Raw genomic sequence first — 24786 nt, forward strand, 5'->3', positions numbered from 1 at the left:
CTAGAGGGGGCGAAGTAAGTCGCTTCAGATTCTAGGGGGGTCTGGGGGCATGCTCCCCCAGGAAAATTTTGAAAATTTAGGTGTAAATGTACTCAATTTTGGTGAAATTTTACTGTGATGCCATTGAATAATATTGACCATTGGATTATACAACTTTGGGATCAATTAAACCTTTCCATTTCTCAAGACTTTAAGTATAAACCTATGGGGGGCAATGGCTAACCCATGGGGGGCCTGTGCCCCCCCCTAGATTAACCCCTGCCAAAAGTTTTTGGGATGGAGCTCAGAAATATCACATTTTAATAAGTCACAAAATCAGGCCACGAAAAATTAATTATATTACTCTGATTCCCTTCCTGGTCATAATTTTGCTGAATGAATTGTGTGATCACCATACAATAATTTATAATATTTCATATCTGTTGAAAGGTTTTCACGTCTTGTACACACTATTTCGATCTTATAAAGATGCACTCACTAATTTTATACATTAACTTTGTTTTTCCCCATAATTCCATGTCAAATGTAGTGTACCACAACAAAAAGTTTTTAAAAAAGCCTGATCAACTTTGGAGAACTGGTAGGACCTTGTACGGCCGTAAAGCCGACACCAAGAGTTGTGGAATTAGTGCTACCAGCATGGGACAGCATACAAGAAAAAACAAACCCGGCCCTGCACTGACGGAGTGTTCAGTGTTGCACCACTGTTTGCACGCTGTAGAATACGCTATCTATGCAGCTGAGTCTGCTGAGATCGAGTCTCAAGTCAGCAAATCTGGAACGAAACTATATATTTGGGACGCGAACCATATTATACTAGATTGTACACTGATTCCAACCAGAGGTTTCAAACTATATATTACACATGAACTTACTTTAAGGTCTGCCAAAAACCTTCCGCACGAAGTTTCTTTTTAATGCCCCCCGCGCTGTTGCTAAAGATCCGGCTCGAAATCCGGTCAGTGTCACGTAGGATTGCTTCTCCCGAATCACTATCAGGTAAACCAATACAGTATTTTCGTGTTGTAGTTTAGTAATGGGGCTAGTTTTCTGAAGTGTGACTGGTTCTGGCTCCAATCATAGTATTATCATAGATCATAGTAAGGTGGATAGCTAATGATAATGGTGACATTAAACTGTGACAATTACTTCTTATGCACTTGTCAATTTCATGCCCCACCCCGGGGCGTCCCCACACTCCAGATGGGGATTTGACATTGCTTCTTTTCCCCACCCCTGGGGCAATTGACAGTTGTCCAATTCACTGACCGATTTTTGGTAGTTGCACTTCTAAATAAAATCGCACTTGCTGTAATTTTACTAGCTACAGGTGTATACCAGGTTTATTACTAGTCGCATGCATGAAATATGCGCTTTATAGTCATCCTCGAGGTGTTGTCAAACCCCCTACTATGGGGTGGGGATATAGTGGGCATTTGACAGCCAATTTTGCCCCAGTAGTGGGGAATTTGACACCATGATTTGTCAAATCGCCTGTATTCCTCAGGGGGTGGGGCATAAAATTGACAAGTGCATTAATACCAGTCAGTTGAGAGAATTTATAATAATTTCAATTTATGATTACGATCTATCTCCAGAGTTGTTTAAGCATTGCAAGGAATCTTCAAGTTTTAATGTTATTGTTAGGATCCCCAATGAAAAAATCGACTTTTACCAAACAATGTCTTTACTACTGCAGGATACTTGGCTTGTTGTACTGATATTTGATCCACTACAAATCAGAAGCCGCGAGTCTTTTAGATTGAGAAATTGGTACATCGTATTTTTGCGTATTGCGTGATTTGCAGTAAAAAGATGGAATTGCAAGTGCAGGTTCTTGCAAAGGACTAAGTCAAACTTTCTTATTAGCTGTATGTTATCTTAAGTTGTTGTGTTGTGCAAACATACATAGTAATGGGTAAACATCTAGCTGGATGGCTTACAATGGCTCGTTTTTGTGTCTGCAAAATCATGAAAAATGTGTTTGAGTTGTTCTGGCTTCTACCATGCATGAGAGAAGCCAGATCTTCCTCACAGCATGGTCATGTAACTGGATGTTCCCTCAGTCTATAATGCAAGTTTGAAAAGAATCTTAAATTGTATGCTATCTGGCTGGTGATGACGAAATATAACGGTGATTTTATGAAAAATAATGCAGCGCACTGCTTGTGCAATTGAAACTACTTTACTAATTATGGGTTAATTGCAACACTAACCACTTACACTTTAAATATATCAAACCGGATGGCATGAAGCTGCAGCTGCTTTGGTGGCAGAGATTGCCAACACCCCAAATTGATGATAAAATATTTCAATATCACCAACTAGATAGCATACATCCTTGGATCCCTTCCATCTTTGCAGTAGAGACTAAGTAAGCATCCAACCGTGTCACCATGTGGTAAGGAAGATCTGGTTTCTCTCGTAGATGGTAGTGCATTCAAAACAATTTTTTACAATGCTGTTTTGAAGAAAGCAGTCTTGTGCAAGCAATACATTTGTCAATAATTATGCACGTTTGGAGAGCATAGCAAGCCTAGATAACACCTAGCAAATAAAAAAGCTCAAACCATATCTTTGACGGTAGCTAGAAACTGACCTGGGCCTAGCTTGGTCAGTTTCTAGCCCTGGTTTCTAGCTACTGTCAAAGAAATGGTTTGAGCTTTTTTATTTGCTAGGTGTTATCTAGGCTTGCTATGCGCTGCAAACGTGTATAGTTATTGACAAATGTCTGGCTGCATTGCGTGTACAAGATTGCATTCTTCAAAACAGCATCATAAAAAATGTTTTGAACACACTACCATCTAAGACGAGAGAAGCCAGATTTTCCTCACCATATGGTGACATGGTTGGATGCTTGCTTAGTCTATACAGCACAAAGATGGAAGAAATCCAAGAATGTATGCTATCTAGCTGGTGATATTGAAATATTTTATCACCAATTTGGGGTGTTGGTGATCTCTGCCACCAAAGCAGCTGTAGCTTCGTGCTATCCGGTTTGATATATTTAAAGTGTAAGTGGTTAGTGTTGCAATTAACCCATAATTAGTAAAGTAGTTCAATTGCACAAGCAGTGGGCTGCATTATTTTTCGTAAAATCACCATTATATTTCATTGTCACCAGCCAGATAGCATACAGTTTAGGATTCTTTTCAAACTTGTATTATAGACTGAGGGAACATCCAGTTGCATGACCATGCTGTGAGGAAGATCTGGCTTCTCTCATGGTAGGAGCCAGAGCAACTCAAACACATTTTTTATGATTTTGCAGACACAAAAACGAGCCATTGTAAGCCATCCAGCTAGATGTTTACCCATTACTATGCATGTTTGCACAACACAACAACTTGATTTTTAAGATTACATACAGCTAATAAGAAAATTTGACTCTGTCCTTTGCAAGAAGCTACACTTGCAATTCCATCTTTTTACTGCAAATCACACAATGTGCAAAAATACAATGTGCCAATTTCTCAATCTAAAAGACTCGCGGCTTCTGATTTGTAGTGGGTCAAATATCAGTACAACAAGCTAAGTATCCTGCAGTAGTAAAGAAATTGTTTGGTGAAAGTCGATTTTTTTCATTGGGAACCTTATTATTGTTCCAACAGATTATTAGAGTACTAAATTGTTGGTCGATTATGCTGCTCGACTTACCACCATTCCTATTGGTACTACTGCTAACTTCAAACTATACAATACGTACAGTGGAACCTCAGTTATCCAAACCCCTTGGGACAAGGGGTGGTCCATGAGGCTAGGCAAACTTAATTAATTGTTTCTCATCCCCACCCTCTTCCCTTTTTACCCCACCGCCTCTAATTTCATTATTGCTGTTATCAATCATGTGCACACATTTTGATGCTAAGAAGGCTGGCTATCATTTTACAGCACAGCAAATGTCACTTGTACCTCAAAAATGGTGGTAAACCATAAGTATTTTGCTCTAAAATGGCTTTAGCTAACCTTTATAGTAACAGACAGCTTGATTTGGAGTATTTTCTTTAATAATGCGTGTAGGAGAAAAGTTTAAAGGTACAGTGGAACCTCAGTTATCCGGACCCCACTTATCCGGATTCTTGGTTAACTGAACTACAGAAATGACTGCTCTATTAGAGTAGTGACTGTTATTTTAGGGTAGTTGAAAATACTGATATTTAAAAAAAAAATTCCTTATGCTATTTTAAGGTTATTTATGCACAGTTTCAGAGATACGAACTTTTCAGACTTAGGCCAGGCAAACTTGATTACTTGTTTCTCATCTACAAAAATTTGGATTTCCATGCGGGCGGGAGGTCATTTATCATTAATCATTAATTTCAACTACAGGTTGAGGGATCTGGTCAAGTGACCATTCCATGTGTGAAACTAAGTGACTTTGATATATTGGGATTGAACAGTGATATAGCATTGATGACTGACTGTCAGTATGGTGGAAGGACATTGTGTATGGTGAAGCATCAAACTGATCATATGGTGAGGCATGAAACTGATGATTACATTGTGAACAAGATCATGGACTCCATACATATCGGTAGATTTGGCAACCTTAGTTGTATTACTCGTGTTGATTTTTCTTGCTGTTACTCGCTTTGTTCTGGTCACTTGGAACAACTAGCTATTGCTTGTCCTAATCTTTAGAGACTCAACCTGAAGAATAGCAATCATTGTTTAGAAAGTCTACAAGGTATATAGGTTATTGCTAGTCACTGTCACAACCTAAACTTACTTGGTGCATGTACAGGTGATGGGTCAAAAGTGGAGGATCAGACACAGTATTATTGTGGGAAATATTCAGCAACATGAAGGTGACCCACTTGGAAGTGAAGTATTGTGTTGTGAGAGTAGAAGCTACTAATGAGGAAAAATTGATTTGTATGTATCAGAAGTGTTGGACTATTAGAGGGATACAATGTGAGATTTGTTATTTTATGAATTCTAATTCAGAATACACCTTAATGTTATCCTATTTTTCATCACTAAACTATTGTTATTTATACCTAGGTCATCAATCATCACCCACTATTGTACAGGACTAAAAGTATTCTATTGTGATCGCCTTCTTCTATCACTGAACCTAGCTCATAATCATAATTTAGAACAGTTATACATTGATTCATGGAACACTGGTGTTCCTGATCACTTCATGACCTTAGTTTAAGCTCATGGTGGACTGTTACATGTACGTATGAGAGTACACTCTTTCACAGTTGAAGGTATAATATCTCATGTGAGGAACTGATAAAATTGTATTTGTTTGTTGAAGCTAAATGTGTGGATGTGGGAAATTTTAATGCCTCACTAAAGAAAATGTTTTGGGACAGAAAGTTGTTTACTTCTATGATAGATGTTGATGAGTTTGCAGTTTTACAGGAACAAGGCACTGATCTGTTACCAGTTTGGAGGAGGGAATAAGTACGTTCTAATATTCATTGTGTACACAACATTTATTTGATTAAATGAAACATGATTGTAGTTTTTAAAAGGTATCTGTAAATCAACTACAATTGTAATGTACTATGATGGTATTTAGTGACCATGCGGATCTAATAACTTGTACGGTGACAGCTTTGCTACAACTTCTTTGAGCACTTAATACTGCAGTTCACTAACCCAGAAGTCCTCGCACCTCCAATTACAGGGGTAAATGAATCATTCACACAGTAGTTGTATAAATCCTAAAGAAGACTAGTTTGTTAGTTGTTCCAAGTTGTTAATTATGTCTACCATTAACAAAAAATGGGAGAATACTACACTGGGGCCGTGATTCACACCAAGTCCAGTTTTCCACCATCACTTCCAACACGCACAAGTAAAGCAATGCATGCATGGGTGCCATGGGAAAGTATAACTGCCATGAGTAACACCTTAAACATTATAAAATGAGACACTCTCAGTTGGGTAGAGATGTTTATTATTTTGCGATTGTTTAATCATAATCTAGTGGTTAACAAAACACGGTTTCTCAGCCCATAGGAAATGTTGTCATAGTTACCAAGTGAATATCTGTATAGCTAAGTTACATGGGATAAAAGTTGAAGTATCTTATTAATGTACACCTCAGCTGTATTTGGGACCTACTTGACATGGTCACTATAATGAGGTGGCCTTATTCCTTCAGTGTTATCTACCAACTCTACAGCTGGCTATATTGCGTATCCTAGATATTGCCTTTGGTTCGATACAAACTGAATGGGTATTTCATCAACTATTTGATTCCCATCACACAGTACAGTATTGATTTCAGTGAATTATATGAGTATTTGAATTATGTTGTCTGGGTTAATAAATCCATCCATACGATCATACCATAGTCATAAAATCAGTTGAGCTAGGTATATAGTTAATGTCAATAACTGGTGTGCAAGGTTAAGTGATACTGCGATCCAAGTAGTGACTTGATCCCTAAACAGCTTGCAAGTGCCTTCAAAAACAGCTTGGCGGTATTGGTTAGTCATAACCAAGTCCAAAAATGCCGACCTTTCAAAAGGATTCTATGAATTTATTTTTATTTAACTTAATCTTCTACTAACTGACTAACTGATGCCTTCAGCCGAGCATAGCTTGATTATGCTTAACACTACGAGTTTGATTCCTTCACTGTTCAATGTTGCTTCATTTTTTCCAACCACAGTAGCTATAGTGTATGCTTTTCTTTGTCCTCCTTTGTGTCCTATTTCTTTCCCCACTGTCTCAAATGTATTGATTCACAGTGAGTAGCTAACACATGGTGGTTTCAGTGCAAGCTGGCTGTTATGAGAATTGCTCATAATTTCCATAGTGAGCGGATTGATTGCAGAGGTGCTTCTTGTACTGCTCTTTGTTTGTAATGACATATAACAGGTAGAACATGTCTGAAAATGAAGCAGAATAACCATTCGCTTCCTAATACTTGCCGGTCTATAATCACAATGTCCGTGGTGACCAGATTAATTGCAGAGGCACTTCTTGCACTGTTCGTTGTTTGTAATGTTGTATAATAACTGAAAACTAAACAAAATGGGAACAATGTTTTCCAGTAATTGATAGTTGGGGTGCATATTACATCTGGCTGGCACCATTCTTTCCTTTGATGTGATGTGCATTGGTTCACCAGTAATTCATGATTGTTTAAGCAAACAAGTATAAGGGAAAAGTTTATATTAAGCATGGACCATAGAAACTAAAAGAAAGGAAACAAGGGAGGTCATCTACATATCTTCAGCTATGCTAGTGGACATTTATTCCCTGTACTTCAGTCATGGCTGTACTCCATGTGTGTTTGTATGAGCTAATACAACGTATAGCTACAGGTGTAGATGACCTCCCTTGTTTCCTTGTTTTTATTTTATTTCCATATTCCCTACTCAACTATAAATTTCCTTAAGATGAGGGCCTTTCTGAAAGAGGAAATCACACTGGCTTTCCTTTTTCCTTGACTTGTATAAAGCCATTTAATTCCTGTAAAGAGAATTAAAGGAATAGGTTACTTGACAAAGAGTGTTTCTGTCTCACTGACAAAACTATAAACATCATTCATAGTGATTACATAATCATCAAACCATAAAAACGTGCTGTGTGTAATTTGAGGAAAACGAGGAGCATTACATGGTAAACCATATCAAAACATAGTTTATAAAATTATGTATAACATCTGGAGGCTTAATAAGGTTAATATCTAGAGTAGATACCCACAGTTGGTTACTATAATAACTAGCTAAACTTTTAATCTAGCTCGTGATTTTGTTCACTACATTTAGTCAAACAAAAATCAGCAAGCCAAAAATGAAACAGCTTTACTGTTAGCCTACTTTCAGGACAAGACAGGCATCAGTGATCCACTATTGTCACAGTGTGGCACTGACACTACCAATTTGTAGGATAAATCTTGGTACTTGCATCCACAGTTTGCCACTTTTTCTTTCACTCTTTCAAGAAATAGCCTTACTGTTAACTTACTTTCTAGACAAGACAAACATTATTGGTGCTGCTGCACTAATGTCATGGTGTGGTGAAGGCGCTATCTCAAAGGAGCAGTGAAGTTTGATACCATGCAGTCACAGTGCACTTTTTTTTACTCTTTTAGGGAGGTTTTCATTCAAATAACAAGCCGGCATCTGTGGCCTTGGTAATTAACTTATGAGTAGCTCTTGCTCACATCCTATAAAATTCTTGGAATGTAAACACAATTGTTTAATGGCCTAGCTTTCTATATGTATTCAGTGGCAGATTTGACATTGAAAGAAGACTACTTTAAAACTGATATTTGGGCTAGTACATATTTGTATAAGTGTATTTCAGTGCATATCCTTGTCTTAAACAATAAGACTCAATTCAACAATGAATATATACTTTGCAAATATTTTTGTGCTATCATACGTATAAGTAGGGTCTTCTAGGTGATACAGCAGTAATGGCACTGCTCAACTTTAATTTCACCATTGATGGTTACCTTTGGATAATGTGGGGCAGTATATCTACTAGAGACTACCAGAGAACAAGGCTGAAACTTAGGTATGATTAAGTACAAACACAAATGCTGAGCTTGAAAGTTGCCCATACTGTATACACGATATGTATAATAGTATCTGAAACCGTCCACTTGCTTGGAATATGGAGTATATATACACTGTATATGAAATTGTAAGCGAGTTGTGGACCCTTAGCAATGACATTAATTATTGTAAAAAAAAAAAAAACAACAACAACAACAACAACAACACACTGGCATTTGTTAGCTCTGATAATATTAGCTAACTACTTATGATGACTGACTTGATATACATATATCATACAACTTGGATGGATTTATTGGTTACAAGTAATGTACCTATCAAAGTTTTCCCCACAGGGGCATAATGATGGGATGAGATAAAAATGTATGTCCAGGGGGTTAGGCAATGCTTATAGCAAAGGATCAAGATGATCAAATTAAGAATGGAAAGCAACTTTGCCCCAGTATAGGGGTGGAGTTATGTGAAGTCCCCTCCTCAGACAACGTGTAATTTTGGAATGTCGGTGTATAGTGAGTATCTGTGTAATCTTGTTGAGCTGACAATTGCACACACAGGAAATTAAATAACTACGTATGATGTGTCAATCTGTATGTGGGTGTATAGTCTATAGCACTTAAATGGTATTTCTATAAGAGTTATCTGCATGTACTGGTGTGTGCATGTACAGCTCAACCTGTCTTGCAATTTAAGATTATAGCATCAGCCTTATACACCTGCTACTAAGGCCATCAACATTTAGCCCACTTTAATTACCAAGACCTACAGGCAAAAGCTCTAATAAGTGTATATCTATACACACATATGTACAGATCACATACATCTGTGCACAACTGATACTGCAAATTCATTGCTGCATGCATGACACATGAAATATAACGAAGTTCATAAAATAGAACAATTAATTATCATTGACGTATATATATGCAATTTCTATACTGCAAAATGCATACAGTTTGTACAAGAAAACCAAAAAAAAGACACAGTGTGATCATAGACAGTTCACGATACACGGAGGATAAAGAAAAATCACTTTATTTGCAGGGATGCATTCAGCTCTTGCCTCCACAGATATGGCCATGTCATTTGGCTGCACTTTAGTGTAATATACTGACAAACACAATGTAAAAAGTTGGCAGAATCGTAGCTGAACAAAAGGCTGCTGATAAATTGAAGATATTAGACATGTTGGCTGCTTCTTCTGATGTTCTACTGTGATCATTACATTTTGGCTGGGACTTTGGAGAGTCATGTGGTTTAAAGGTACACTCTTTCTTCCCATAGTGAGTGGTGCACAGCTTAGGCTGTTTTGTGCTCTTTGGAGTTGATGATTTCATCACTGTATCAATTTGTTTGCTGCTTGTCAGCATAATGACTGCATCGGTAGTGATCATCTCTTCTACTAGCATCGATACACCTATGAACAAGAGATAGCTACAATCAAAATGTAGTCTTTGCAAATAACATCAAGAGTTAATAATATCTTGATAACATGCACAAAGTTATTTTGCTGGTTTATAAACATCCCTTCTGTCTCTTGTGCATAGCTGGCCATAGTGTGCATGCATGACTCCTCTCCTACATAATCCGAGACATGATCACATAATTTTGATACTCTTAGCTACTCTTCCTAAGCAACACACGCAGCGGTTGAGGTCATCCCATTTGCAAAAAAAAATCCTAGAAGCATGGTGCTGAAATACAAGTTCACTGATTGCTGTCCTTTGTGTTATAACAATACCACAATTAATTACTTTAAGGTACTATTTATATATGCCATATCACTGTCGCTGACCCAGCCCTACAACTCTTGTTTAAAGAAGACCAGACATGCACGCTAAAAGTATTACACAGTAAAAATGATGAACTAGTGAAGATCACTACTAAACGTCACTACTAAAAAATAGTGAGTTAGAAAATCAGTTGTGAAATTTACTATTAATTTTGCAGGCAAACTTGATTAATTGCTTCTCATCCCCACCCACATCCCTTTCTCCCCATCACCTCTAACTTCATTATTGCTGCTAATATCAATCATGTACACATGTATTTTGATGCTAAGAGGGCTGGCTATCATTTTACAGCATAGCAATGTTACTTGAACCTCAGAAACGGTGGTAAAATGTACTTAAAAGGCTTCAGCTAACCTTTAGCTATATAGTAATAGAAAGCTTGATTTGCATGGAGCATTTTCTTTAATAATGAATAATGAAAAATGACCTCCCACCTGCATACACAATTTTTTTCACAACTGCAACTATAGCTACTAACATCTGTGCATTTTTTTTTGAAACTATCAATATTGATGTAGTGATAAATATAAAGCAATTACAACACCTCAGTCACATGCAACTGCATAAGGCCTAAGCTAAAGCAGGCATGGCAAGGAAATACAAAAAGGAGTACAATAAAACAATTTTATGTCCTATTTACATTAATACGGGAAAAATATTCTGAGATGAGCTGATGGCAATGGCTGCTGCTACTCTTTTGCAGTGTGAATATGGTTTGTTCATAATAGCTTTCATAGCACTGTACTGATACTTTCCGAATAAAGTGGCCAAGACAGCCAATTTCCACTGTATGCATGCAGTGGTACTCACACGAAAAACCTAAACGAATTTATAATAGCTAGCTAGCCCTTTATAGTGGTGCACCCCTCCTCTTTTCAAACCCTGATCTGTCACTAGCTCAGTACAGTACACAACACTTTGCAGGGCACTCACTATTCGTTGTGTTTTCTGCGAGATCGTTTCCTGCACTTTCCATCGCGACACTGACGATCGTACTGATGGCTAATGACGACAAAAGCAGGACACAGGTTACACGCAACATTCCAGTAGGTACAACCACCACTTCAGAACTGACAGAAGATACCTGCTAGAGCCGGAAGTGCCTCATTTTAATGAACTCTGTGACGTCATAATTAGAACTAGAGCCGGAAGTTCCTCATTTATAAATAAGGCAAATAAACTTTGACGTCATAATTAGACTAAAACTTGTGGATCTGGAGGCGCCCGCTTTTTCTCTGGAGCTATGTATGATTAATACGTATAATCGATTAATACGTATAATCGATTAATACGTATAATCGATTAATACGTATAATCGATTAATACGTATAATCGGAAAAAAAACAGTCGACTCGCACCGTGCGAATTTTTTTTTTTGGGCACACTTTGGACTTAGAAAATTTTCACGAAACATTTTCCCGGATAATGCTGTGTACATAGCCCGGATACTGACATGTTGAAGAAAAGAAGGGCGAAAAAATTGTTTTAGAAGAGCCAGTTTAGAAGAACTCTTTTCTCCTGCCGTTTTTCAGAAGTGCATGGACTGTCCTTGTTTCTCTCACTGGCTGCCTCATCAACTGATTTGTCAGTGACGTCTCGCATTACCTGGCAGCACAGAGGTATTCACAACTATTGGTGAAACTGATAATGTGAGTGTGAAACAGCTTGTGTTTTATTCTTGTGACACCACTGTGTGTAGTGTGTGTGTTTGCTATTTAGAGATGTTCCTTGCCCTATAGAGATGTTACTGTTTTATATACGTTAATTCACCTATCAATGTATTACCCCACTATCCTGCCCTTGGGCATATATGGGGATTTCAAACAGCTGAATGGGTAAATATGTGGGAGCTGATGAAAACAGAAAAGAAACTCACTAGTTTCTAATAACTATGTTACGTACTGTGCAAGAATTGTGTATGATCATAGTCCACAGATGTGGTTACTGTTAACCATTTAATTGAGTGACTGACAGGCTACTTACTGGCTAATGTAGAACATAGTTCTACGTATATGACTCAACCATACAGTTAGTCAGTTACAGTGAACCCCTTGATTGTAGACAACCTCATTTGTCTAGGTTCCAAATCAATAGCAGTGGTAGTTTATTACTCTCTGAACTAAGCTACATCTTTATTATTACAAAGGACAAAAATTACCAATCTTTAAGAGGTTTCTTATCTGTTGGAACTACTACGTACATAATGAACAGTTTGAGACCAACTGATGAAATCTTACTGAAAGGTCCTTTAAATTGTATTCTATAGGAACCACAGAAATGTTTCTTTATAGTGGAGGGTACTTTAAGAGAGGTTCTACAGTACTTAAGTTAGATAATCCATTCAATGATGCTTTAAATTCAGGATTAAGAGTTACATAGTGCAAGTCAGGGTTGTTGATCAACAGGAAGAATTGTCTGCAAAAGAAAATGAATGAGTAGCTACAGGTACCAAAACACACATAGTCAATGATCGATAAGTGGGTGTGGCTCCATGATAGTCTACAGGCTCCCATAAGCAGGCATAGCACTTGTTCTGGACACCATGCAGGCTATTGTTGCCTACAACAACACAATCCCAATAAGTGGACATGATACAGAAATGCCCATAGAGAATGTTGTGAGTGTGGCTCCATATACCACTTAAGACACCAAAAACACATTCTCAAATGGTGCATGAGTATGGGTCCACATTAAGTCTCTTGAAATGCAACCCAAATGACCTGATTCTAACACACTATAGACCAATAGCACTTCAAGTTCACACATGCATATAGAAGAACAGTAGATGTACTCTATAAAATTGATGAGGATGCATTGATTTTTATTGCTGAAATTTTAAATGACATGTGCTTTTATACTATAGTACCTGAGATCTGATACCAGTAGTATATGGCTATGGGAAAGTAAACTTCACAACTTCCTTTTTTATCCCCTAAATTCATTAGGCTATCATTAGTTGTATAAGAGATGATATGGTGACACAATTAGTACACACATAAAGCATCCACTATAGCTGTCACAACAATGGGCTAAATATATCACACCTAATAGAAGTGAATACTTGATTATCTGAGCTTCGACTATCCATATACTTACAGTAGATGTGTCTGTTCTATTAGAGTATTTTGTCTAAGGTGTGCATTCCATTAGAGTAACTCTGTATATAAAATGGGCTTTGATTATCCAAACTTTTGATTGTCTGAACATGTCTTGGTACCTAGGGGTTAGGAAGCACTGTACGAGTAATTTCTTTACAGTCGTCAGCCAGGCATTATTTAGACAAGTAAAGGACAATACGTTTTCAAGTACAACTACCTTATAAATCATGGAGTAATAAAAGTACTTCTTCAAATTTACCATTAGATAAAATAGCAAATAACTTGCACTAAGTCTACTACACTAACACTAATGCAGCCTTCAGGTATGGGGATACAGCTAGCATATTGTGCATTGAGGTGAGCATACATTCTATGTACAGCAAAATACAATTGGCTATATACACTCCAGCAAAAAGAATATACCATTTTCTTAAAGACGGTGATATCAATAACATGTAGCCATCAACAAAAATTAGTTGTGTGGAGGTACTTTACAATACACACACTGGTGCTATTGTAATATACATCTAAATGCAAAACTTCAATCGTTTCTTTTGTTGTTGCCATTACCCTTGAATGCTCAATGTCAAACTATTCATTGTTAAACATAGATCAGTCATCTCACAAGATCACCGTGATAATATGGACTCATTGTTCCACACCTCAATTAGACGAGAAGTAGCTTGGTTAAAATCATTCACAATAACAATGTGAATCCACCTACAAATTAAGAACATCACACTCAATCATAGATCGTCACACAAAATCATCATCACCAGTGTTGGGAATAACGCGTTACGTAATATTATTACTTTTGTGATATAACGAAATACGCTATAAAAACAGGTAATATAACTCAAGTTACTTTACTTACAAATGTAACGCATTACCTAAGTAATATAGTTACTGTAACGAATCTAATATTACATAATATTATTACTACAAGTAACGAAGTTACTAATCTCGTTAGTTATCCTCTGAGTAATGCCTAGCCACAACGAAGTAATGAAGCCTACTGAATGAAGCTTATTCACCAGCTTCTTACTTATAACCAAGATTTGCACATTGTCCAACAATGCAATCATGTCACGTGATAAAGTGGTAGTTTCACATGTGACAGCTTAAGGCTGTGGACACAAAGTAATATAATATGTAATATTATTATAGTTACTTTATTTTATGGGTAATATGTAACTGTAACTAAATAGTTCAGTTGCAAGTAATATGTAATATGTAACTAGTTACTTTTAAAAAAGTAACTTACCCAACACTGATCATCACATAATAAAGTAGTGAATTGTTACCTAATACAATACCTGTAACATACATAAAAACAGCAACTTTTCTGTAGGGTAAGGAACATCTGAGTGGCAAATTAGGGGAAAATATTACTTTATATTGTGAATTGTGATCTTCAATTATTATTCTTTAGAAAATATTTCTTTACAAACTTTTATGCGCTGCATGCTTGTACAATTTAAATGAATGTCAATGAGAAATGGTGGATCTAGTAAGCTGCAAGGATTGGTGCATGTTACCATGAAACAACTGATACATAGTGATCATGTCTTCTCTAAATTTTCTATATACTAAGGTGGGTAGTTGTAAATGATGGAGTCTTTCATAACGATGAAAATCACTAACTAGTTTTGAAGCTCTGTGTTTAAGTGATTCAACTCACCCTAACAATGAGGCCCATAGATTACAGCAGCATAGTCGTAGAACTGGTCAAATCAAAGTTATCTTCAATACTACAAACATCATAGCGTCCAAGGACAAAACATCTCTTTATTAAACCCATCAAAAGCACAACTGCTTGTTCACACAAATATAATACTCCTGTAAAACCATCCATGACAGCGATCAAAATTGAATCAAGAGATCAAAACTGAGGTTAGTTTCTACTGACTTAAAAGAGGCAACCAGGTGGCTTGAATTAGCAAAGCAGTGAAGATCTTGAGTGAAGCTTTGTCTCCTTTTCCTGAGATGAAATCAAGGTTGATCAAAAATCTTGATCAAGATCACAGATGGTTTTACAGGACCATACATAGGTAGTGAGTATCCCTTGTTCAGTCAGAATTCATAACACCAATCCTATATGTCCTTGTTATCGTCGCTCTGGGGAACCAATACCCACCAACTTCAATCAACTGTCACATTAGTATAACTGTAATAGTAATGGCTGTGGGTACATGTTGCCCACAGGCCATTAATGCAGGCTTGAAAAGCATATAATACATACACAGTGGTTCATTTATTCCACAAGAATAAAACACAAGCTGTTTCCATAGATAATATATAAGGTACAATATCTGTGCTGTTTCATACTCACATAATCAATTTCACCAATAGCTGTGAATACCTCTGTGCTGCCAGGTAATGCGAGACGCCACTGAGAAATCAGTTGATGAGGCAGCCAGTGAGAGAAACAAGGTAAGAACAGCTCGGAACAGTCTAAACTGGTTCTTCTGAAACAATGTTTTCGCCTAGCTGCTGCCAGCCTGGTGGAGAACACGACGGTTGTTGGGTTGTTGGCCCTGCCGCGAACTAGTCTTCCACATGTCAGTATCCGGGATACGTACACAACATTATCCGGAAAAATGTTTCGTGAAAATTTTCTAAGTGCAAAGTGTGCCAAAAAAAAAATTCGCCCAGCGCGTGTCAGGTAGGAACTTCTCCCGAATCATTCTGTCAGGTAAACTAATACAATATTTTCGTTTTGTAGTTAGTAACAATGAAGCTAATTTCTGAAGTCTGACTGATTCTGGTTCTGGTCCAATCGTCATTAAGGTGCCGTTCCAGGTTTTAAAGTCTCAACCTGTTTGTTACAGTTTGTTAGGTTAAGGCAGCACATGTTGCTGTCAGACCTTCAGTCAAGGGGGTGTCACTCCAACAGACACTGTACTATGATCTGCACCCCCGGACCGCGGTCAAGATCGATTTTGACCGTTGACTTTCATCGAAAATTTGTCTTGACTACTGACCTGGTTCCATTTTATTTTCGCTATATTTTCATGTACTACTTACTCGCGAAGCTTTGATCGTGCTGGAAAAACAGTTTGACCATTGTTCTTCGTGAAAAATCGATCTTGTTCATTGACCTTTAGTATCGTAGTACAGTGCCTATTGGAGTGACACCCCCTTGCCACTGTAAAGCACTAATATTAATAGAACCCTCTTAGGTTAACTGCTCCAGTCTGCCACTGGTAGTAGTTTATCTCATATCCCGTACTTTTCTTACCTACCCATCTACCTACACATTCACATGATCAAATCAAGTGTGACCATGCCCAGCACCCTGGTATAGAAGAGCGCAGTACACCTGCTTGGTGATATTGTAATACTGGCAGGGATGACCATCTCTCTAGTGTAGAAAATCAGTAATTGGCAGTAAGATGTACCAGCCCTTTTGCCCAGCAGATCTTCATGCCACACCCTTAGATTTCCACAAATTAGCCTATAAGTTGAATGTTAGTTAGGTTGCCTGAGAAGTATCAGAATAGTATAGGCCTCCACAACAAGCAACTTTTGCACATGCTTGTTGTATTCATGGATGGATATAAATAAGAGATCATAATCATTCAGTTGGTTTGATATTGTACAGGAGTGGAGTTTTAGATCTAACTTGATGGATCAAGATCAAGACAACTCTCGTGAAAAATCTTTTGTCAACCTGTTAACACTTCCTACAGAGTTGTTAGTTTACATCATCTCGTTTTTATCTTCACTACATGACAGAGTAAAACTGAGATATGTTTCAAGATGGTTGAGGTGTGTGATTGAAGAAACACCATCATGGTGGAGGGAGTTTGTGTGGCCTTATTGTGACAGTAGTGAGGAATGTAGTGTGAAGGAGATGTTGAAGGTGTGTGGACAACATATCAAAGTGTTATCCTTTCCTTATAGTAGAGTAACATCAACAAGACTGGTAGAGATGCTGCAGTATTGTAGTAATGTACAACATCTTAGTCTACCATCAACCAAGTTAGATCCTGAACAACTAAGAATGGCAATACATCATATGGGATGTCTACAAACACTAGAAGTTTGGGTAGACGATGGTAGTGACATTAAACAATTATTTCTTAATACTGGTCAATTGAGAGAATTTACAATAATTTCAAATATTTATAATTACGATCTATCTCCAGAGTTGTTTGAGCTTTGGAAGGAATCACAATTCAGGCCTCCAAGTTTTAATGTTATTGTTCCAGCAGATTATCAGAGCACTAAATTGTTGGTCGATTATGCTGCTCAACCTACCATCATTTCTACTGGTACTACTGCTAACTTCAAAGTGTACAATTCATATAGTAAAGTACCTTTAAACTTTTCTCCTACACTTCCATATTTTCAACTACAGGTTGAGGGATCTGGTCAAGTGACCATTCCATGTGTGAAACCAAGTGACTTTGGTATATTGGGATTGAACAATGATGTAGCATTGATGACTGACTGTCAGTATGGTGGAAGGACATTGTATATGGTGAAGCATCAAACTGATTATATGGTGAGGTATGAAACTGATGATTATATTGTGAGCAAGATCATGGACTCTATACATATTGGTAAATTTGGCAACCTTAGTTGTGTTACTCATGTTGATTTTTCTTACTGTTACTCACTTCGTACTGGTCACTTGGAACAACTAGCTATTGCTTGTCCTAATCTTCAGAGACTCGACCTGAAGATTTGCGATTATTGTTTGGAAAGTCTACAAGGTCTACAGGCTATTGCTAGTCACTGTTACAACCTACAAGGACTAAACTTACTTGGTATATGTGTTTCAAAAGTGGAGGATCAGACACGATTGTGGGAAATATTGAGCAACATGAAGTTGACCCACTTGGGAGTAGAGTATTGTATTCTGAGATTAGAAGTTACTAACAAGGAAAAGTTGATTTATTTGTATCAGAAGTGTTGAAGTATTAGTATTAGGGGAATACAATATGAAAATTGTGTATCTTGTTATGACGATTCTCCCACGGATAAAGATATCTTAATGCTATCCTATTTTCTATCACTAAACTATTGTTATTTATACCTATTTGACGAATCATCACCCACTATTGTACAGGATGTGATTAGTAACTGTACTGAACTAAAAGTGCTCTATTGTATTCGCCTTCATCTATCACTGAACTTAGCCCATAATCATAATCTACAACAGTTATACATTGATTCACCAGACCATGGTTCATATATAACTGATGTTCCTGATCACTTCATGACCTCAGTTTCAGCTCATGGTGGACTGGTACATGTAGTTATGAGGGTACACTCTTTGACGTTTAAAGGTATATCATCTCTTGTGAGAAACTCTCCCAAACTGATAACATTACATTTGTGTGTTGAAGCTAAACATTTGAATGTGGAGAATTTTAATTCCTCACTAAAGAAAATGTTTTGGAACAGAAAATTGTTTACTGCTGGTCACTGTATGATAGATGTTGACAAGTTTCCAGATCAAGCAGTTTTAAGGGAGCAAGACACTGATCTGTTACCACTTTGGGGGAGGGAATAAGTATGTTCTAATATTCATTGCATACACACAGATCTGCATACACAACATTTATTTGATTAAATGAAACATAATTATATTTTTAAAAAGGTATTTGTAAATCAACCGCAATTGTAATATAAACAAGTACACAGAAAAATTTGGAATTTTCAACTAGAGTATGGACCATAGCACATCGCTGAAACAAGCTGGAGTAGTGCACGATATTAAATTACAGTAAAACAATAAGAAGTGTTATATCCCTACTGTGCTCAAGATACCATAATGGAAATGCACAGTAGGGATACAACACTTCTTATTGTTTTACTATAATTTAATATCGTGCACTACTCCAGCTTGTTTCAGTACTTTTTATCGATGTGCTATGGTCCCTACTCTAGTTGAAAATTCCAAATTTTTCTGTGTAGTTGTTTGTTAACTTTTTTTGTAAATTATTATTATGACTGGTGAGCCTACGCATACCGCGAAAGAAATGGTGCTGCGCGCCCTAGCTATATCAATTATCATCTGAAAAGTGAAGAATCCATTGCGCTTCGTTGTCAGCTATGCTCAACTTGTTACACAACATTTCGGATCAAGAACTGTTCGAAAAGCACCTCTGTAACCCATGCATACCGAAAGAAATGTTACTGTTCGAAAAGCACCCCTACAATCAAAATGGCCACTATGAAAAATATGGACGATTTCTGTTACAAAGGGAAGCCATCACGTACTACCGTGTCTGAAAGCATCAGTCAGTTACTTACTTAGTCAGTCAGTAGAAAATTCCGTTAAATAATTTTTTAAAAATCCCGTAGCAACTTGTTGAAAGCATTTCGGGTTGATCTGAAGGCTTGTTTGGGATTAGTATTACCTAACCAATAGCTACTGCCTCGTCATCTTCAGGGGAAATTGAGGCTGATTTTTGGGTGGTGTTATTTCGTGGGCCACGCCTACTCCTTTGTGGTCCCTACTACACAGTACCAGTACGATATGCTTTGTGGTGGACGGTATTTAGTGAACACTTTAACCCTCTAACCATCAAAATTGCGGATCTAATAACTTCACTATAATGAGATGGTCTTATTAATGAGGTCATGAAGTACCCTTAGCTATGATTGAGACCTACTCGACTATAATGAGGTCATGAAGTACAAGAAAATAAGCTGGTGGGAAATAAAAAGTACTTCTAGTGTAGAGGAGTCTGATATTACAGGCCAGATTTTACTGAGATTCTAGTGACAAGGGATCTGCTCCACAAGATGATGAACAACATTAGAAATTTTTTTACATGTAGTAAAGTCAAGGCGGCACTATCAAGAATGCGAAGGTCAAGATCCAAGACAAGAGGGAATCCTGCTAGACCATCAATGTCTGATTTAACAACTCAAGAATGGCCACCGTTTCAACAAAGCCATATTCTTTAGTTGGCTTGATATTGATGAGGTTTTTGTTATGCAGTAAAGTTAGGAAACTATAAAACTCTGGAGAAATCTGATTGGCAAAAAAAGACATTGACAAATTACTGTGTTTCATCACAAAGTCACTACACATTGCATCGCATTGCATATAGCTAACAGCAACTCAGGCTATACAGTAGTAGAAACTTTGGCAGTATAAAACATTGGTGAAGTGTCCTTTAATTCACTAAACTTTTATGTCAACTATATAATAATATTTCAAGGTAGAAAAGTTTTGCTGATTTCAAGGTTTTGGAGGTTAACAGTGAAAATTTTGTCATTGAAATATTTAGACCTCCATATAGTCTGACACATTTCGGGATTGTTTGCAGATCTGTGAAAAAAAAATTAAATTTGCAGGCAGGCAGTATTGAATATATAAATTTAACATTGCTCAACTTTGAAAATATTGCCCCTCGAAATATTTAGGCTATACGGTATACTATGGTAACCACAAACCACCAGGAAACATAAGATCTTAGAGTGCACTGAAAACTAACAGACCATTATAAATAAATAAATTATGATTAATTATGGATAATAAGTAGTTATACCATTTTTAATTGTAGCCATGATTATCATCAAGAGTTCATAATAAGTGTGACCATTACATTATAATAATGCATGCGTCTACAAAAGGTCCCACACAATAGTCAGTACCATATTAGTACAGTACATCGAAATAACTAATTTTGAGTTATGAAGATTCGTAACAGTCCAGCTCTGCAAAAATCATTAATGGCAAATTCAGGGTGAAGTCACAAATGCTCTAACAATCCAAGCAGCACTCAGTGGTTAGACATAGGCCCACTGGTTGTATCTTTTCATTGGTGTGTATCTGGCTACAAATCTGGCTGGTGTACCAATCATGAAACTCTCCTCTTAGAAACTGCTACACAAACTTATTTACGGAGGTATCCAGTGGTTGCATGCAGTCTGTCCATACAGTTGGTTGGAACTAGAGACACAAGCTTGTGATTTACTTGTAAAACAGTGGCAGCAGTTATTTGCCCAATGGTTCTGAGCACAAGTTACATGCCAGTCAGAAGGGAAATTCACTTTTGGAATGCACTTGTTTGTCTTCCTGGCATAAATTAACTGTGGTGGCAAATACTTTCCACTCTTCCAACACCAGATCTAGAGTGATCTGGTGCTTATCATCCAATGCAGTTATTTCAACCCTTTTGCTGCCTTCTCTTTCCATGGTCCAAGAGCTGACTGGTACATAATTAATACCAGTAGGGCTGCACCAATTCCAGTATTTACCAAACTTCAAGTACCAAATATTTAGGGGAAGTATTTAGTACCGATACCAAGGTTAGCAAATGTGCTTTTTAATAACATATAGATACAACAGTATACATACTTTAGCTCTATAAAGTGGAAAGAAATCACTGGCAAAGTTACAACTTACAAAAAAAAACCTTTGAAAACAAGTATAGTTGTTAGATACGTTATAAAAACAAACGTAGATTCTTGTTCAAAAACAATAACATTTCTGCTCTTTCAGGATCAAGGCAGTTACGTACGTTGGTCAGTTATTATATGTCTAGCAGTACTAAACAACCTCTCTAAGTCAACTGATGGATAATAACAGCCATTTTTGTTAAAATAGGGTAGAGAGCCTGTTTTTCCTGCCAATAAGCAAGGGGACTACAATTCCTGGGTTGGATATGTTCCAGTAAATAACTTTTTCAATCTCGTGATTGCATTAACTCAGCATCTGTCTCTTCACCCATAACTATCATTGAGTCAAAGGATGACTACAAAGTCGACTGTTCATCAGAAACATCATCTGAACGACATCTTTTTGAAGAAGGAGGATCAGCCAACTCAGACCTAGCTTCAGCACTTGCTGATTGAAACAAAATAAATTCCTCTGTAAGGCGCTGCCTTGCTTGAATCACTACTACGATGATGAAAAATTTTTGACTTTGAACCAAGGGTCCAACATTGTGGGAAGGACATATAGTTTGTTTGTTTCCATGCTAGCAAAACGAGTGTTTAAGGATGACAACATTTTCCTTTTCATTGTTTGGACACCTTTATCATCATCATCTTTAGCTGTATTCCTCAAGAAGTGTGTCAGTGAATTTACTATTGGGATTGTTAGTGCAGCTGATGCTCCTTCACTGCTAACCGCCACTGTGGCTTCTTCAAAGGGCTTTAATACCTTTACTACTTTTTCTACTAGTAGCCATTGTTGATTAGTCAACTCAGAATTGACTCGGCATTCAATTTCAGCAGCACAAATAGCTTGCCTTTGCTCAATCAGGTGCTCCAGCAAGTGTTCCATCTTGTAGGCTCATCCGATGCTTCTTCAGATTGAGCTGATCTTGAATGCGACCCAGAGCACATTTGAGCACTTGAAGTGCCCAACTAATCTTCTACTGGCTGCAAGAAGATTTACAACACAAGGTTGGGCAAGCACTCCATCATCAATCAACAACTGTAATGTGTGTACCAAACATAAATTAGCATTTCTTAAACCTGCAACAAAGTTTGCGCCATTGTCTCTGACTTAACATAGAGTCTTGAGCCACAGAAGACCATAGGTCAGTAGTACAGCTCAAATAATCAAGCTGTGCAAAGAAATTACCCATTGCCTTCTTTACTTCCCTAAATATATCTGGAATGGCTACTTCAACAAATACCTTCTACTTGGGATTGTGTACCTTAGGTTGCCTACACCTGCAGATATACTAGTGGACATTCAATACCTAATTCAGTCATGGGTATGTTGAGGAAAAGACCAGTGGCTATGCAAAGCTATCAGTGTATTCCATTGAAATGACCTTTATACTCCATGCTGTGTCCTCTTTGGTGTTTCTCATTAGTGGCAGAGAAGAAAACTTGCAATTGCTTGAAAGAAGTAAACATTACAAAGAACACATCACATCATGTCTGCAGTACACCAATTTACTGTTGACAAAAGGTTTCAGCTTAATTGAGAAACAATAGTTTCAGGGGTGATGGTACATGGAACTAGTTTGGTTTCCCTAACCAGGTAAACAATCCTCAGGTTTCGTTACCTAAACGACTACAAACAAATCATCATATTAATTGGTGATGCCAAATTCACACCATTGTTGCAGCCTTCCTTCATGTCATACAGCTTCAAAGAGATACAGGCTTGTCAAAATACTGTTAGTACAAAGTCTCTGCTTTCCCATTGAAAATGTACAATACAGTAAACACAGAATAATGATGGAAACTAGGCAGAGAATTTTTTATAAGATGACTGCAATAGACATCCACATGTTAAAAAATTCCCCAGCTGGAAAACTTAAAGTTGGTTGGCTGACCTTTCTGTATACTGGTGGCCACTAAGGGAAGTCATCATTGTAAATCTAGTGACAACTTTTTTGAAGAATATACATTGGTATAGGTGTAATATGATACAACTGATCTTAGGGGATTATATTACACAATAAACTAAGGGAGTCATAGTAACAGATATTCACATCCAGCAGATTTACAATAGCTACTAAATCACCATGGAAGTGTTATTTTGCACCTCATAAATAAGGACTGACATCTACTGTATGATTAGTTTCATACATATAAAAGTTTACCTCTGAAAGAGTCTATATTACAGTCATAATTCTTGGTCCCAATTAAAATGCACATTACAAGGAGGTTAAATTGTGCCAACACAAGTATAGTGCTATGAAGGTATCACTCTTGTATGAAGTCACCAGAGACGGTCATACACGTAGTAATTAACCACTCTATTTGTATAGGAGCTGTCTATACCCATCTTAATAGATTATTACAAGTGTCATGTTTCACAGAGCCTTATGATGAGTAACTAACAGTTTACATAATACATATCAGTATTATACAGTAATTTAATGGGTAAGCTTTTAACATAAATGTTCTTTATGCATGGCAACAGGTTTAGAGCTGTGCAATTCTCTAGATAATGACTATCCGATTATCACGATAATATTAGTTAGTAAACTTCTGTAAACTACTTGTGACCAAAGAATTTCTGATGGTGAAGGCACCTCCGACTCTCCTATCACTTGGGCACACTGCTAAAACTAACTCTTCTTTATCCTCTTCAAATTGTAATTTGCTCACTGTACTGGCTACATTATTGGTAATTAACTATAATATTCGTATTTGTTTCAATTGTCTAGATATGTTAGATAATTGAAATGCATAAGTTCAAAATGGAAATATCAAGATATGTCTAAATTTGTTATCACACACCTTTAAACTGGTTTAGAATATAGGTGAACACATACACAGCAGGTGGTTAGGACATAAAATTCTTGGTAACTAACACATTAACGTATCAATTCTTTAACAGTTTTCTGTGCAACAGGTGCTATACAATGGCAGACCAAGCTGCTGCAATCCCTTTTAACTAGCCTTTGACATATATACAGATGATTAATATTACAAGTCAGATACCACTCTAGGCAAAATAGGGTA

At 37.1% G+C, this 24786-nt stretch overlaps 1 protein-coding gene and 1 long non-coding RNA gene across 8 annotated transcripts; one reads left to right on the forward strand and one right to left on the reverse strand.

The window, feature by feature from the left end:
- The first annotated feature begins 864 nt into the window (after nucleotides 1-864).
- Nucleotides 865-20974, forward strand: LOC136258722 (uncharacterized). Of its 7 annotated transcripts, none has more exons than XR_010702943.1 (7): nucleotides 865-999; nucleotides 4330-4687; nucleotides 4745-4914; nucleotides 5005-5415; nucleotides 8379-8493; nucleotides 16988-18907; nucleotides 19961-20974. XR_010702943.1 is itself a non-coding variant. In XM_066052064.1 (7 exons), the coding sequence occupies exon 7, from the start codon at nucleotides 17012-17014 to the stop codon at nucleotides 18305-18307; it is 1296 nt and encodes a 431-aa protein (XP_065908136.1). In that variant the 5' UTR covers nucleotides 865-999; nucleotides 4330-4687; nucleotides 4745-4914; nucleotides 5005-5216; nucleotides 5267-5415; nucleotides 8379-8493; nucleotides 16988-17011; the 3' UTR covers nucleotides 18308-19069. The 7 variants fall into 7 exon arrangements, 6 of the variants coding, with proteins under 6 accessions (XP_065908136.1, XP_065908137.1, XP_065908140.1 ...); XM_066052064.1 differs by lacking the exon at nucleotides 19961-20974 and having other exon boundaries at nucleotides 5005-5216; nucleotides 5267-5415; nucleotides 16988-19069; XM_066052065.1 differs by lacking the exons at nucleotides 8379-8493; nucleotides 19961-20974 and having other exon boundaries at nucleotides 16988-19069.
- LOC136258725 (uncharacterized) lies at nucleotides 9377-11899 on the reverse strand. The gene is made up of 2 exons (XR_010702945.1): nucleotides 11219-11899; nucleotides 9377-9909 (listed from the first exon to the last, which is right to left on the reverse strand). It is a non-coding gene; the product is annotated as an uncharacterized lncRNA (long non-coding RNA).
- Nucleotides 20975-24786: the final 3812 nt, after the last annotated feature.

The sequence above is a fragment of the Dysidea avara genome, chromosome 6 (assembly GCF_963678975.1).
Source record: "Dysidea avara chromosome 6, odDysAvar1.4, whole genome shotgun sequence".
NCBI classification, from domain to species: Eukaryota; Metazoa; Porifera; class Demospongiae; order Dictyoceratida; family Dysideidae; genus Dysidea; species Dysidea avara.

What these genes read in the sequence shown, in the direction of transcription:
- LOC136258722 (XM_066052065.1), top strand. Translation starts at nt 17,012, where the DNA reads ATGGATCAAGATCAAGACAACTCTCGTGAAAAATCTTTTGTCAACCTG.